At 43.4% G+C, this 15,649-nt stretch overlaps 1 protein-coding gene across 1 annotated transcript; it reads right to left on the bottom strand.

Annotated features, from left to right (window-relative positions):
- Positions 1 to 456: 456 nt before the first annotated feature.
- LOC120398302 (C-C chemokine receptor type 8-like) lies at positions 457 to 2,824 on the bottom strand. Its single transcript, XM_039525636.1, has 2 exons — positions 2,639 to 2,824; positions 457 to 1,865 (listed from the first exon to the last, which is right to left on the bottom strand). Exon 2 carries the CDS (start codon positions 1,854 to 1,856, stop codon positions 882 to 884), a length of 975 nt encoding a protein of 324 aa, XP_039381570.1. The 5' UTR covers positions 1,857 to 1,865; positions 2,639 to 2,824; the 3' UTR covers positions 457 to 881.
- Between the last annotated feature and the right edge of the window lie 12,825 nt (positions 2,825 to 15,649).

Here is a 15,649-nt window from a genome sequence, read left to right as displayed (position 1 = left end):
TATACTGAAAAACTGTAGCTGATTCGTGTGCACAGCCAGCCAGTGAAATGTGCAATGATTTCTTAGCTCAATAGCTCAATAGCTTATATATATATAGGTAAACTATAAACTGTAGTCTCCTAAAATTACACAATGGCTACACTGAATAATTATCATCAAGAAAGAAAGCAGCCAATCAGGAGGGAATGTTTTGCTAGGAAACTTTAAAAGAAGCCATAACACACATTTAAAATTAAGTCAGAACTCAATAGATGTCCCCCCTGCCCAGCCCGGTTTGTGTTTTAATGCTTGTCTATGTAAACCTCCCCCAGATTTTTAAACTATGGAAACTGTCAGGAAGCCAGTTATACAAAGATGCCATTTTGCTTTATTCAAGAAAAATACACATTTAATACAGTAAAATACTATGAGGAAGAAGAGGCACTGAGCATATGCAATGCATACTGTTATGGAAATATTTACATTAAGAATCTTCAATTCTATGTCCTCTTCATTCACTGCAGCCTTCTATTGTCCACAAAGGTGTCAGACCATGTTGGCGATGGCATGTTCTGCTGATCTGTGGGTTTCTAGATAGGATCTCTGCATGTGGGTAGATGGATTTTTTTCACACCATGTGTTTGGAGGAATTGCTGCAATTTTTGAAGGACTGGAAGTCAAAATCCAGGACCAACTTTCCTCTGTCCCTAAAAAATAAACCGTGGAGGTAGCACACTGGGCTAAGTCAATGCTAATACGTTTTATAGGACAATCGCTGTATTTAAATGAACGCAGTTAGAATGTATGCTTGGGCAGGGAGTGAGAAAGCTTACAGAACTCTGTCACTATCAGAATAGCCTAATACTTGAGTGGGGAAGGAGTGAGAATGATTGGCTGAATTGCTACTGGAAATGTGACAGATGCAGGTTTGCAATATTTTTCTTAAGGTGAGCTTTAAACATCTCGCCAGCAAAAGCATAGATCACTGGGTTCAGGCAGCAGTGGATGAAGGAGATTGATTCGGTCAGCTGCAGGGCCAGCACAAGCCTTTGGCTCATCTTGCAGTCGTTGATGATGTGCAAGTTCTGCAGAGAGTCTAGAAAAAGCACAATGTTGAAGGGAGCCCAGAAAAGGAAAAAGATGACCACGATGATGAAAATCAGCTTGATGGCTTTGATCTTGTTCCGGTTTTTGCAGCTCTGCAGATTTTTTAGGATGTGGGAGTAGCAGTAAATGAGGATGCTGAGTGGGATCAAAAGGCCCAAGATGTTGACTTCAAACTGAGTGAAAAATCGCCAGGTCTCTTGGTCTGGAGGATATCTGGGGACACACTCGAGAGACTGTTCAATTTCCACTTCTTGGTTAAACACCATATTTGGTATGGCAGCCAAACCAGCCGTCATCCACAGGAGTAGGCTTATAATTATGCCACAGGTGGCTGTCCGAACTCTCATCGCATAGACAGCATGAACGATTGCTATGTACCTGTCTATGCTCATGAGGGTTATAAAGAAAATGCTACTGTAAAAGCCTATGTAATAAATACCAGCCATCATTTTACACGCTACATTTCCGAAAATCCATTCTTCTGAAGCATAGTGAGCTTGAAATGGGAGGGGGACGACAAAGAGCAGGTCAGAGATTGCAAGGTTGAGCAAGCACACGTCAGTCATGGTGGTGACTTTCTTCCTGGTCAAAAGTACACATATGACCAAGGCATTTCCCACCAGGCAGAAGACAAACACCAGGCAGTAAACTGTTGGAAGAAACAGTGATTTAAACCTGCTGAAACCATTGCCTTCACTGCAAGGAGAGGTACCATCTTCATACCCATAGTTATATTCTGTGGCGTTTGGAAAAGGGCTTGTAAGAGTCATCTTTAAGACCTGTGCACAAAAAAGAGATAATTAATTGATTATGGGTATAGAAGGGTTGCAGAAGACCGCATTTTGCCATTGTTACTCAAGCTGAATGAAAGCAATGTGTCTGCTTGAAGAATAAGGTCCCGATCAATGTAAAGGCTTATCTAATTATGCCATTTTAACTAAACTGGTTAGATAAAGCAGTGCGCACCTTTCATGTGGTGTCCCATAACAGTCAATCAGCATGTTATGTACAGAGAATCTCTTTCCAAAAAATAAAGATCTATTTTCATGCAAAGATCTTTAATTAAAAATAATAAGGAATGAATTTATGTCGTCTAACCTAAGTCTCTGCTATAATTCCAACATAATTAACGTATCATTCTATAATTATGTTTAATATTTATAAAGCAACAGATTTATGTAGAATACATATATGCCATGTGAAAGATATAAATATAAGTCATCTGATTCTGATCTCATTTACATCCATATAATACAAGACCAATTTTACTAAAATGAATAGGAGATACAGCTGCTCAGCATCTCTGAAGTTTAGGCTATTGTTATGCTGCTGATACCCTCTTCTCATCTTTATGACTTCCAAAATTCACTGTTTTCCATAGAGAATCTCTTCTCCCTTCGCCACCTCAGTTGGCCTAACAATCAAGTAGAAAAAGCATCGCTTTTTAGATTACCTAGAGACAAGTATCTCTCAAGGTGTGTCTCCCCCTTGTCAACTATAGTTAGTTAGCTACAGTTAAGACGACAGTATATTTAATATAGATGGATTTTACCTTTGACTAAGGAGGCAGGACTTTGTTTGGTATCTCTTCTACTGTGTCGTCTTCCTCCCTTGGTCACAGATGTGTCCAAATGGTCTTTTCCCTTGGTGGTGGAGAATGATGAGCGTTTGTGATGTATAGACTCCCAACAGCTACAGAATAAGTATGGAGGCAAAACTGCTAGTTGAAGAGCTAGTATAAGATAGACGTGTAAACAGGAAAAGATGAACATGAAAGGGTTTATAAATAGTTTCTGCGAGAAGGTATCAACCTCACACTCTCTGAAGTGAATAGGTCTACGCATGTGAGCAGGTGCTCTCCAGTGTGTGCAAGGGTTGCACAATTGACTCCCTTGCCTTTAGCAAAAAAACAAACCTCTATTGCCACCTCCATAATAGAAACTAAGACCCCCTTAAAACCTATGCCAGGGACAAGTAGTGCCAATGTAATGCAGGTGTAAATTGGTGTAGCGCTGTTGAAGTCAATGGAATTACACCAATTTAGAGCAGTTGAAGACCTGGCATGTAATTTCCAAAAAATATATTTGGTTTCTATCTTGTAACTGATATCAGCCAACATGCTAGATCTAGCCAAGTACTGTTTTTACGCACCTGTCTATTAGTGATGTACAAACTTGTTTCAATGAGAAATGAAATAACACACACCTACACATCTCTTCAACTACTTTTGAAAACTCAGTTTTATTTAAAGCTGAGAGATTTGCTTATTTGTTTGAGTACATCTTGGTGCATGCAGTCCATGTGGTTTGGGACAAAATACTGGTCCACCTGGAATCAGGATTGGCTTCAAATTATGATTGTTTTATATAGTGCTGTAAAGATGTATGGGACTTTACAAACCAAATAAACACACTCTGTTCATCCACAGATCTCAAAGGTGGGTAAGTATCATTTTCTCTGTTTTACTGTGAGCACAGAGATTAAATGTCTTGCCTAAGTGGGCAAGTGAGAGGTACAGCCAGAAGAAGTAGTAGTAGTTTGTATGATGGTAACATCCAGAGGCCCAAGTGGAGATTGCTGGTATGCGCTGCACAAACACATACTGAAAAACTGTCCCAAAACCCTACAATTTGAACAGATAAGATGGACAAAGTGGAAACAGGCACAGAAGTGAAGTGATTTGCTAAAGGTCACACCATATGTCAATGGCAGAGCCAAGAGCAGAAACCCCATTTCCTATTTCCACAGTGCATGGTGCTATCTATTGGGCCATTCTGGTTTCAGTAGGCGCCCCTTCCCAAGATCTTATAATATAACACAGACAACACCCACCATCACCAAAACTAAACTAAAAACCAGAACCCACAGGGTACAGATGAGGTAGGCTGGAGGCTGGTAGAAGATAAGAGTAGAAAGATTTAATGGAAGAACTGGGTCTGAAGGAAGAGAGAAAGGGTATTTGAAATAAGACACAGGAGATTAGTTGTTTCTAGGTGGCAGTGTGAAATAAGGCATAAAGCTGAAGATTGACAAAGAAGATGATAAAGGACTAGTGGGAAGAGGTGATGGGGGTAAGCAGAGGAAATACAAGGGAGAGTGGGAACAAATGAGGGCAGAGCTGTACAGTGGGGTGAAATTATGCAGGACTGGAAGATCAGGACAAAAAGCACGAACCTGCTGTGTTAAGAGAGGATACTACTCAAATAGTTGCAGAGTGCCAGGGGAGGAAGATGACTCTAGCAGTTGCATTTTAGATAGTCTGGGGTTGGCGAGCGGTGAGATGTGAAGAGATCAGGGAGGAGAAAGTTACAGTAAGAAATCCAAAAATGTTTAGAGGTGGGAAGAACAAGCAGCAGCTGAGACTACCATGGTATTTGGTGTACTCCCACTTTAATTACAAGGAACTTGAGGGAGGGATAGCTCAGTGGTTTGAGCACTGGCCTGTTAAACCCAGTATTGTGAGTTCAATCCTTGAGAGGGGCCATTTAGAGATCTAAGGCAAAAAAAAATGTCAGGGACAGTACTTAGTCCTCCTAGTGAAGGCAGGGAGCTGGACTCAATGACCTTTCAAGGTTCCTTCCAGCTCTATGAGATAGGTGTATTTCCATTTATTATTATAATACTGCAAATTCTAAAGTATTCCAAAGTAAATTTTTCAGGGAGGTAAACATTAGAGGTCAGCTGCTGATCCTCAGCTGCTGTAAGTCAGTTGAGCTCATTGTAATTACTGGAGCTACATCCATTTACACAAGTTGAGGATCTAGCCATGTGCTGAGATTCTGTCCCTAGAATTGTAATGGTACCCACCTAGAGTAACTGAACGCCAGTGCTGACCACAAAATGAGAACAGTTGCTGCAAAAAGGGGTTGTCTTTGTAGAAAGACTCTTAACCCTCTTCTTCCTACACAATGATCTAGAGAAGATTTGTTTTGTCACAAAAAGGAAATTGTGGTCGTGACAGCAGATATTTTCAAATCTGTCTCTGACCTCAAGGACAATTACCTCATAAACTCTTAGCTACACTGTCTAGCAATGGTATTTCTAAGGCACCTCTCACTTGGATACTGTAGAACATCCCCAGGCTCTTTCTTGGCAGCAACTGGGGAGAGATTAAAACAAAAAGATAAAATTAGACAACTTTCTTTAGATGAGGTTTACCAGTCCGTGGCTAAATATACCCTGAATCAGCTTGCCACTGCAGCAGTCAACTAGAAAAACAACAGAAATGTTTGCTTTGAGCTGTTGCCTGGCTTCCATTGGTTTCCAAAGGTTGCTATTCCAATTGAGCCATGCCACTCTCACCCAAGAACAAAATCACCCTCTGCCATTACTGGCACTGTATTTATGACAGTTGGTTACTAAAAGTGAGGCACTTTCACTCTTACAGTACCCAGAGCTGTGCCGGGTGCTTTACAGTTCAAATGGTCCCTGAGAGTTTACGCGCTAATCTTAGAAGAGGTTTGAGAAGTTGAGGTGAGAAACCATAATGTGGGACTGAGGTGAGGAAAGACTAGAGTTATAGCAGGAAGAATACGTGTTTCTGCCGTGCAGTGATGTGCTCATCTTGATGGTTCAGTTAATACATAAATTTAAAGAATAATAGCCATTATTATTGACTCACTTCTTGTGAGCATTGCCAAAAAATGGGTCTGAGATGCTGATTTGTGTGAAAAGAGGGGAGTGGTTTGGTGGACCAGAAATGGCAGGACATTCCAGGCGTGGGCAGCAGTGTGAAAGAAAACAGATACATGTGAGAGAGATGGACAAACAGGGATTGAGGCTAGAGCTGAGGAGACGGGGGGGGCCATGATAAAAGACAAGGTTGGCTATAAAGCTGTGGTGAGCTGCAGCCGGTTCGCACCGGTTCGCGAGAACCGGTTGTTAAATTTAGAAGTCCCTTTAGAACCGGTTGTTCCTGGAGGAACAACTAGTTCCAAAAGGGCTTTTAAATTTAACAAAAGCTCTAGCAGCTCCCTACCCTTCCCCCGGCCCCAGCTCACCTCACTCCGCCTCTGCCTCCTCTTCGGAAGCTCCTCCGGCTTCTCCTCCCCCTCCCCAGCTTCCTACGAATCAGCTGTTCATGCGGGAAACCTGGGAGGGCTGAGAAGGCTTCCACCAGGTGAGCTGGGGCCAGGGGGTGGGGGCGCCAGCGGGAGGAAGGCTCCAGGTGCCGCGCTGCCCGGTGAGGTCGCGGCCGGACCCTGGGGCCGGGCGGCGCGGCTCCTGTCCCCCGGGTCCAGCTGCAACCTTGCCAGGCAGCACAGCGCGGCTCCTGCCCAGCCCCCGGGCCCGGCCCCAACCTCGGCCGGGCAGCGCGGCTCCTGCCCGGCCCCCGGGTCCGGCACCGACGTCGGCCGGGTGGCTCCGGTCCCAGCCCCAGCCCAGCTCGGCCCCCACCTCCAGGCAGCGCGGTAAGGGGGCAGGGAGGGCGTGTTGGATAGAGGGCAGGGGAGTTGGGGGGGTGGATTAGTGTCGGAGCGGTCAGAGGGCAGGAAACAGGGGGATTGAACGGGGTAAGGGTCCCGGGGGGCAGTCAGGATGGTGCAGGGGTGGGCTGGGGGGTGGGGGGCAGTTTGGGGTAGGGATTCCAGGGACAGTCAGGGGACAAAGAGAAGGGGTGGTTGGATGGGGTGTAGGGGTTCCGGGGTGCCATCAGAAATGAGAGAAGGGGTTGGATGGGGTGGCAAGGGGCAGTCAAGGGACAGGGAAGGGGGGTGGATAGGGCACGGGTCCCGGGGGGGGGGCTGTCAAGGAACATGTGGGGGTTGGATGGGGCAGGAGTCCCCGGGGGGGCATGACCCCCTCATGGGGTGAGGAGGAGGGAACCAGTTGTTAATATTTTGGCAGCTCATCACTGCTATAGAGGGTGTGGAAAGTGAAGGCAAGAAGCTTAAACTAGATGTGGTGAAGAAGGAGGTGATGTGGTCTGTAGATTTCTGGGTGAGGAAGACCAATTTAGGGGCTGCATTTTGCTGAGCCATTGCCTATCTATGGCTAACAGGGCAATGGATGAGCTTTCTCAGCTGTCAAGGTCTAGGCACAGTGTTTGTACCGATTTAACTATTTCAATTAGGGCTGTGATTTTTCTACAGAAATAGATAAATCAATGCAACCCCTAGTGTGGATGAAGTTCTATCAGTATAAAGATGCTTTATTCCACTTCTTTTACTGGAATAAGTTATACCCTTATAACTGCATCCATGCTAAGGGGCTTGAACCACTTTAACTACACCAGTATAATTAAAGCAGTACAACTTTTGTGTTTATACTAGCCCTTAAGCACTCCCGCTACTACCCCTGTGCAGTAGCAGCAGCTCGCTGCACCAAAAATGATTTGCCCCAGGTATTCCTCAAATGCACATTGTTGAGAACATTCAAAACAAGCAGCTGGTAGGGCTGGTGATGTTTGGATCCCCTGATGTTGCCTCACATATAGCTATTCACTGCAGACAACAAACGGATCCTACATGTGTTGCCATCAGTGGCTTTACCCATTGTCTTAGTGTCACAGAACCTCATGCAAATTTCACCAGAAACTAATACATTGCAAAGATGCTAGCCCAGTTATTCTTAACATCTGAAATCCTTTCTTCATACTACATGATGTAACTAGTGGGGTCTCACAGAGGTCAGATACTACTCAATATTTTCATTAATGACTTCAATAAAAGAGTGGAGAGCATACTTATGACATCAAGCTGGGAGGGGTTGCAAGTAGGGCTGTCAATTAATTGCAGTTAACGCACGTGACTAACTCAAAAAAATTAATCACAATTAAAACAATGAATCATGATTAATCGCACTGTTAAACAATAGAATACCAATTGAAATTTATTAAATATTTTGGATGTTTTTCTACATTTTCAAATATGAGTTTCAATTACAACACAGAATACAAAGTGTACAGTGCTCACTTTGTTTTTTTTATTACAAATAGTTGCACTATAAAAAGAATAACCAAAAGAAATAGTATTTTTCAATTCATCTCATACAAGTACTTTAGTGCAATCTCTTTATCATGAAAGTGCAGCTTACAAATATAGATTTTTTTTGTTACATAACTGCACTCAAAAACAAAACAATGTAAAACTTTAGTGCCTACAAGTCCACTCAGTCCTACTTCTTGTTCAGCCAATCTCTAAGAGAAACAAGTTTGTTTACATTTACGGGAGATAATGCTGCCCACTTCTTAATTACAATGTCACCTGAAAGTGAGAACAGGTGTTTGCATGGCACAGTTGTAGCTGGTGTCGCAAGCTATTTATGTGCCAGATGTGTTTAAAAATTCATATGCCTCTTCATGTTTTGGCCATTGTTCCAGAGGACGTACTTCCATGCTGATGATGCTCATTAAAAAAATAATGCATTAATTAAATTTGTGACTGAACTCCTTGGGGGGAGAATTGTGTGTCTCCTGTTCTGTTTTACCCACATTCTGCCATATATTTCATATTATAGCCGTCTTGGATGATGACCCAGCACATGTTGTTCATTTTAAGAACACTTTCACTGCGGATTTGACAAAATGCAAAGAAGGTACCAATGTGAGATTTCTAAAGATAGCTACAGCACTTGACCCAAGATTTAAAAATCTGAATTGCCTTCCAAAATCTGATTGGGACAAGGTGTGGAGCATGCTTTCAGAAGTCTTAAAAGAGCAACACTCTGAAGTGGAAACTACAGAATGCAAACTGCCAAAAAAGAAAATTAACCTTCTGCTGGTGGCATCTGACTCAGATGATTAAAATGAACTTACGTTGGTCCACACTGCTTTGGATTGTTATCGAGGAGAACCCATCATCAGCATGGATGCATGTCCTCTGGATTGGTGGTTGAAGCATCAAGGGACAAATGAATCTTTAGTGCACCTGACATGTAAATATCTTGCAACACCGGCTACAACAGTGCCATGAGAACACCTATTCTCACTTTCAGGAGACATTGTAAACAAGAAGCAGGCACCATTATCTTCTGCAAATGTATACAAACTTGTTTGAGCGATTGGCTGAACAAGCAGTAGGACTGACTGGATTTGTAGGCTCTAAATTTTTACCTTTTTTAAATTTTTGAATGTAGGTTTTTTTTGTACATAATTCTACATTTGTAAGTTCAACTTTCATGATAAAGAGATTGCATTACAGTGCTTGTGCTAGGTGAATTGAAAAATACTATTTCTTTTGTTGTTTACAGTGCAAATATTTGCAATAAAAATAAATATAAAGTGAGCACTGTACACTTTGTATTCTGTGTTGTAATTGAAATCAATATATTTTAAAATGTAGAAAACATCCAAAACTATTTAAATGGCATTCTATTATTAACAGTGCAATTAATCGCGTGATTAATCAAGATTAATTTTTTAATCACCTGACAGGCCTAGTTGCAAGCACTATGGAGGACAGGATTAGAATACAAAATGACCTTGAAAAATTAGAGAATTGGTCTGAAATCAACACAATGATATTTAATAAAGACTATACTTAGAAAGGCAAAATTGAATGCACAACTACATGGGGAATAACTGGGTAGTCAGCAGTGCTATAGAAAAAGGATCTGGGGGTTATAGTGGCTCACAAATTGCATGATTCAGCAATGTGAGGCAGTTGTCAAAAAAGTTGATATCATTCTGGAGTGTATTAACCAATGTGTCATATGTAAGGCCTTGTCTAAACTGGCAAGTTTTTGCGCTAAAAGCAGCTTTTTGCGCTGAAACCACAGAGGTGTACACACAGCAAAGCCACTTTTTGCAGAGAAACTCCTCAGTTGCAGTGCTGCAAAAAAAACACCCCAATGAGAAGCATAAGATTTTTTTGTGCTGAGGCTTCAGCACAGCAGTGCCAGTTTAGATACTCTGGTTGATTTCAGCACTGTTATTGGCATCCGGGAGGTGTCCCACAGTGCCCGTCCTGACCACTGTGGTCAGCGGTTTCAACTCTGCTGCCCTACTTATTTGTAAGCAACCTTTATTTGTTTCTTTGAAAGCAATGATACTTTATGGCTTCAACAAGTCAACAGCAAGTTTTATTACATCATTACATTGAATCACAGACCTAAACAATTACAATTGCTTCCTAGCATAGCAGACACTATTAACATTACAGTCCCAAGCATAGCAACAAACATTACTGGTTTTCATCTTTGAAGTGTTGCCTCAAGGGATCCCTGATTCTTATGGCACCACGCTGCGCCCCTCTAATAGCCCTGATGTTTGGATGCTCAAATTCATCTGACAGGCATTCTGCCTCAGTGGTCCAACCCTGAGTGAACTTTTTGCCCTTCCCTTCACAAACATTATGTAGCATACAGCATGGGAATATTTTCATCATTCAGGTCTAGCTAGGAATCGCCAGCACACCTTCAATCGGCCAAAGGCACATTCAACAGTCATTCTGCATCTACTCAGTCTGTTGTTGAACCACTTCTTACTACTGCCCATGTTCCCCGTGTACGGCTTCATGAGCCATGGCATTAAGGGGTATGCAAGGTCTCCCAGGATCAGTATGGGCATTTCGACTTTCCCTATGGTGATTTTCGAGTCTGGAAAGAAAGTCCCTGCTTGCAGCTTCCTGTACAGGACAGTGTTCCTAAAGGTGCATCATGAACCTTTCCGGACCAGACTGCGTTAGTGGCCATGAAACGCCCACAGACATCCACAAGTGCCTGCAGAACCATGGAGAAGTACCCCTTCCAATTAATGTACTCAGTCACAAGGTGGTCTGGTGCCAGAATTGAAATATGCATGCCATTTATTGCCCCTTCACAGTTAGGGAAACCCATTTCTGCAAAGCCATCCACAATCTCCTGCACGTTGCCAAAGGTCATGGTCTTTTGCAGCAGGATGCAATTAATGACTCAGCACACTTACATTAACATAGCCCCAAAGGTCAACTTTCCCACTCCAAACTGGTTCACGATCGATTGTAGCAGTCTGGAGTCACCAGCTTCCATACTGCAATCTCCATGCACTTCTCCACTGAGAGGGCAACTCTCATTCGGGTGTCCTTGCGCCGCAGAGCTGGGGTGAGTTCCATGAAAGTGGCTATCCACATCCGAAAGTTCTGCAGCCACTGCTCATCATCCCAGACCTGCGTAACGATCCAATCCTACCACTCAGTGCTTGTTTCCTCAGCCCAAAAGCAACTGTGGTCAGCAGGTCCGTGAATACCACAATCAATCTCTTGTTGTAGCTGCTTGCCATGGCAGACCTGAAGTCAGGCAACTGTGCCCGCTATAGCATTTGTAATTTCAGGAATAACTCCACTGCCACTTGTGAAGAGTTAGTGAGAGCCAGCAGAGCAGTGAAGAGCAGTACGGGATCCATTCCTGCAGATAGATGTGGTGGGGCAAGCAAAAAAAAGGGACATTGAAAATGGTGTGAACTGCAGGCGGAAGCACAAGGAATGCTGGGATGGAAAGCGGTGCATCACGGGGCATTGAGCACAGACCCATGATGTGCTGCAACCCCTTCCACCTTCCCACAAGACTTAGCGGCAGAAGCAGGAGAGATGCACTGTGGGATAGCTGCCCACAGTGCACTGCTCTGGGTGTCATTGAAAGTGCCACAAGTGTGAACACGCTATTGCGCCAATGGAAGACAGTGTGAACACACTGGTTTTCTTTCAGCGCTTTCTCATCAGCAATGAAACTCTCGGTGAAAAAACTCTGCCAGTGTAGACATAGCCTCAGACACAGGAGGTAATTGTCCCACTCTGCTCAGCACTGTTGAGTCCTCTGCTGCAGTACTATGTCCAGTTTCATGTGACGCACTTTAGGAAACGTGGATAAATGGGAGACAGTCCAATGGAGAGCAGCAAAAATAATGAAAACTTTAGAAAATCTGACCTATGAAGAAAGGTTAAAAAAAACTGGTCATGTTTAGTGTTGAGAAAAGAAGATTGAGGGGGACCTGACAACAGTCTTCCAATATATTAATGTCTTTTACAAAGAGGATAGTGATCAATTCTTCTGCATGTCCACTGAAGGTAGGACAAGAAGCAACCAACTTAATCTGCAGCAAGAGATGTTTAGACATTAGGAAAAACTTTCCAATTTAATCACTGGAGCAGGCTTCCAAAGGAGGTTGTGGAATCCCCATCATCGAAGGTTTTTAAGAATGGATTAGACAAACACCTGTCAGGGATGGTCTACATATACTTGGTCCTGCCTCAATGCAGGGGGCTGGACTAAAAGCTCTTGAGGTCCCTTTCAATCCTACATAGCTATGATTCTATAAGTAGTCATACAAAATGCTGTCATATGAATCTAAGTTACAGTTCTGAATAGGCTGTGTATGGAGTCATTATGGACCGCTGAGTACTGAAAAAAAAATTGAATCTTCATCTTTCCACGAAAGGTCTCAATTTTTCCTTATCAGATTCCAGCCTTTCCAATGTGCTGGCTTTGAGCTACACTCTAGAAACCAGGGAGAATTCCTCCCAAGGCTCATACTTGGGTGATGTGGCTCTGCACTCTGCCAACATAAGGCTGTGCCTTAAAGGTGCTTAGCGCCTTGCGGGATCAAAGCCTTTTTGAGGCTCAGTTTCCCAGCCTGTAAAATGGAGATCTATACTCCTAGAGTATCTCAGGTATGTCATGACATCTAGGGCTTCAGGCCAGCTCCAGAGGGCCCTCAATTTCTACTGCAGTCAACAAGAATGGAGAGCTATCAACACCTTTCTGCATCAGGCCATTAATAACACTGCAGTCAAGTTTTCAAATGCAATCAGTCATTTTGTGTCACCATGTTTTTGTGCCCAGCTTGTGACACCTAACACCTGATTTCTATTTGGATTGCCAGTGGTAGCTATGAGTCTTCGACAGCTCTGAAATTAAGGCCCTAGGAGTCTCAAGCTGCACTCTCCAAAAATGAAGGCTTGCAAAATTACTGACGGCTTCTGAAAATGTTGGCCCTGAAGGTTAATAAAGTGCTCAGAGATCCTCAGCTGAAAAGCCTTATGGAGGTTTTCTGCTGTTTTCCGAACAGTCAAATACTTTCAAACCTGATTTCACAATTGGTAGCGTGACAGTTTCCTTTCTGATATGAACTTGTGCGATCGCCACGCTTCTGCCGTGACTCACCGTTGGCCACCCAGACTGAGTTTACTGTGAAGTTTTTCAACACTTTTTCTATCTTGCACATTTCCTGAAAGAACTGGTAGAAAATGTGTTTCCTGAAAATGTAGTAAGTGAAAAAGAATGGCTAAAAAAAACCCCATAAAAACTGCAAACTGAGCACAACTATCATGCAACTTCCTGTTTAGAGATTCAGCATCAATGTAAGTGCCTCCTTATATCTTATACTTAGGAGAAAGGTGGTGATTTTAAATGTGTACACGGCTCACGTAAAGGTATTTGGTATTTTTATTCCAACCAAGATGGGGCTCCATTAAGCTAGGGGCTGTGCATGCACAAGCCCCAGAGAGTTTACAGCCTAGACAGAGGAGGCAGACAAATGCTAGGGGAAAGGAGTCTTATTATCATCCTCATTTCACATGAGAAACTGAGGCCAAGAGAGATTAAGGATGAATTCTAAGGAATAATTTCATTTATTTAAAGGAAGGGCTGCCACTAAGCTCCCTGGTCAGCTTTGACAATCATAACCCAAGTGGCTTGACCTAGGTTGCATACACAGTCTGTGGTAGAGCTGGGATTTGAACCCCTCTCTGCTGAGTAAGCGGCCAGTACTTTAACCACAAAGACCAGCATTCTTCTGGTTCAAATAATGGTTTTACAGATTAAAATCTTGATATTTCCTTTGGTGATTTAATCAGTCCCCACAGCTTCATTTGCAGATTTCCACAGTAACAGTCTTAGGCAGGAAGGCTCTCTGGGCAGAGCACAGTTTTGTTTCTGGCTCAGACAGCGGGCACACTAGATTGAACATTATATTTTATCATGTCAGTGTTTCTTTAAAGAGAGTAAATATGCCAAGGCCAGTAATTAAATATGACACCCCCAACTGCAGTCATCCAAGACTGTCCAAGTATTTTACAAACAGTTAATGCATTTAGCCTCCCAATATCCCTGTGAGAGACAGAAGAATTATCCATTTTTACAGAGGGGGAAACTGAGGCACAGAGCCATGACGTGATTTGCTCTAGGTCACACAGAGCATCACCGGCCAAGTCTGGACCCACAACAAGCACAGCATGGAGGAAAAAAGACAGAAATATGCATTTAAGAGTAAATCTTACCTCAGGGGAAGGTCTTGAGGGGCTGTGCAAGAGGACGTGCTTCCTCTCCATAGTCTGGAGCCCAGTTCCATGGGAGCCCCAGGAATGTTGTCAGACAGGGATACTGGGTGGGATGAGGTAAGGGGGTCCATTACTAGGCAGATCCTCCAGGCCTCCTTCCTGTGGAGATGTAGGGATGCTAGGACTGTGAAGGCTTCTTCAGTGTAGGCTGTGGCAAAGCTTGCCTTGCCCCAGTGGAGATCCTCAGTACCCAGCCACACTACTAGGGATGGGAACTTCAGGGACAATTTGTGCCTCTGGGTATGTCGGCACTGCAGAGTGCTTCCCATTGCGGGCTGACAGACACACTAGCTCTGCTTGAGCTAGCACTCTAAAACCAGCAGTGTGGCCAGGGCAGCACAGGTGGCCTCTTAGGCTAGCCACCTATCCAGTGTGTTGGGCAGGACTGTACTCAAGCGGCTAGCTGGAGCCGCTGCCTGTGCCACATTGCTGATTTTAGCGCTCTAGTTGGAGCTGAGCTAGTGCATCTATCCACACTAGGAAGCACACTCCTAGCTGCTGTGTAGACATACCCGTAATGTCAGCTCGACACATTCACCTCCACTCTAGTACGGTGATGGACGTTATCCAGATAAACTCTGTGAAAGGCAGTGGTTATTCTTCAGTCCTCAGCACTCTCCTATCCATTGTGAGGGCTCTGAAAAAGGCCTGGAGTGTGTGATTTAAATTAGAGATGAGCTTGAATCTGTTCTGAAAAAAAGCAGGTCCAATGAGAAGTTTTTATAGCAACCAAGGACGTTGGGGAAAAAAATTAAAACAACTACAGAATGAAGATACAGTAGTTATATTTTTTCTCAATTCCAAATTTAGATTGAAGTTTTCCTATTGTGTGACAGTATCATACTAAATTTGACATCCTTTCAGACTCAAGTTGGTGATCTTCATGTTCAAAAACATGGACATTTGAAGCCTGAAAGTTTGGAACTTGATTTGAACTTTCCCCAAGGTCCTGAGACAGTTTAAACTTATCCAACAGCTCTTTCTTTGTCTGCTGGTCTCTAGCGAATCCAGTCAGAACTGATATATGTGAACCTTTCCAGGTGCTGATACATCTCCGGAGGTTGTTACAACCTGAGTGAATTTCTGTAGTCACTTCACACTATTCTTAGTTCCTAGAGGAGCTGCGGTTTCCCTTCCTAATGGAATTACATACAGTCTCTGGCCCACAATGATACATAAACTTACTAGAGAGACAAGGTGTATGAGACATTGGGCCAGCGTCTGTTGGAGACGGAAACAAGCTTTTGAACTACACAGAGCTGTGGAAAGCTTGAGAAAAAACTTGAAAACTCAAAAGCTTGCCCCTCTCA

The sequence above is a fragment of the Mauremys reevesii genome, linkage group 2, assembly GCF_016161935.1.
Source record: "Mauremys reevesii isolate NIE-2019 linkage group 2, ASM1616193v1, whole genome shotgun sequence".
Lineage (NCBI taxonomy): Eukaryota > Metazoa > Chordata > Testudines > Geoemydidae > Mauremys > Mauremys reevesii.
This window is presented reverse-complemented; position numbering and strand designations above follow the sequence as displayed.

What these genes read in the sequence shown, in the direction of transcription:
- LOC120398302 (XM_039525636.1), bottom strand. Translation starts at nt 1,856, where the DNA reads ATGACTCTTACAAGCCCTTTTCCAAACGCCACAGAATATAACTATGGG.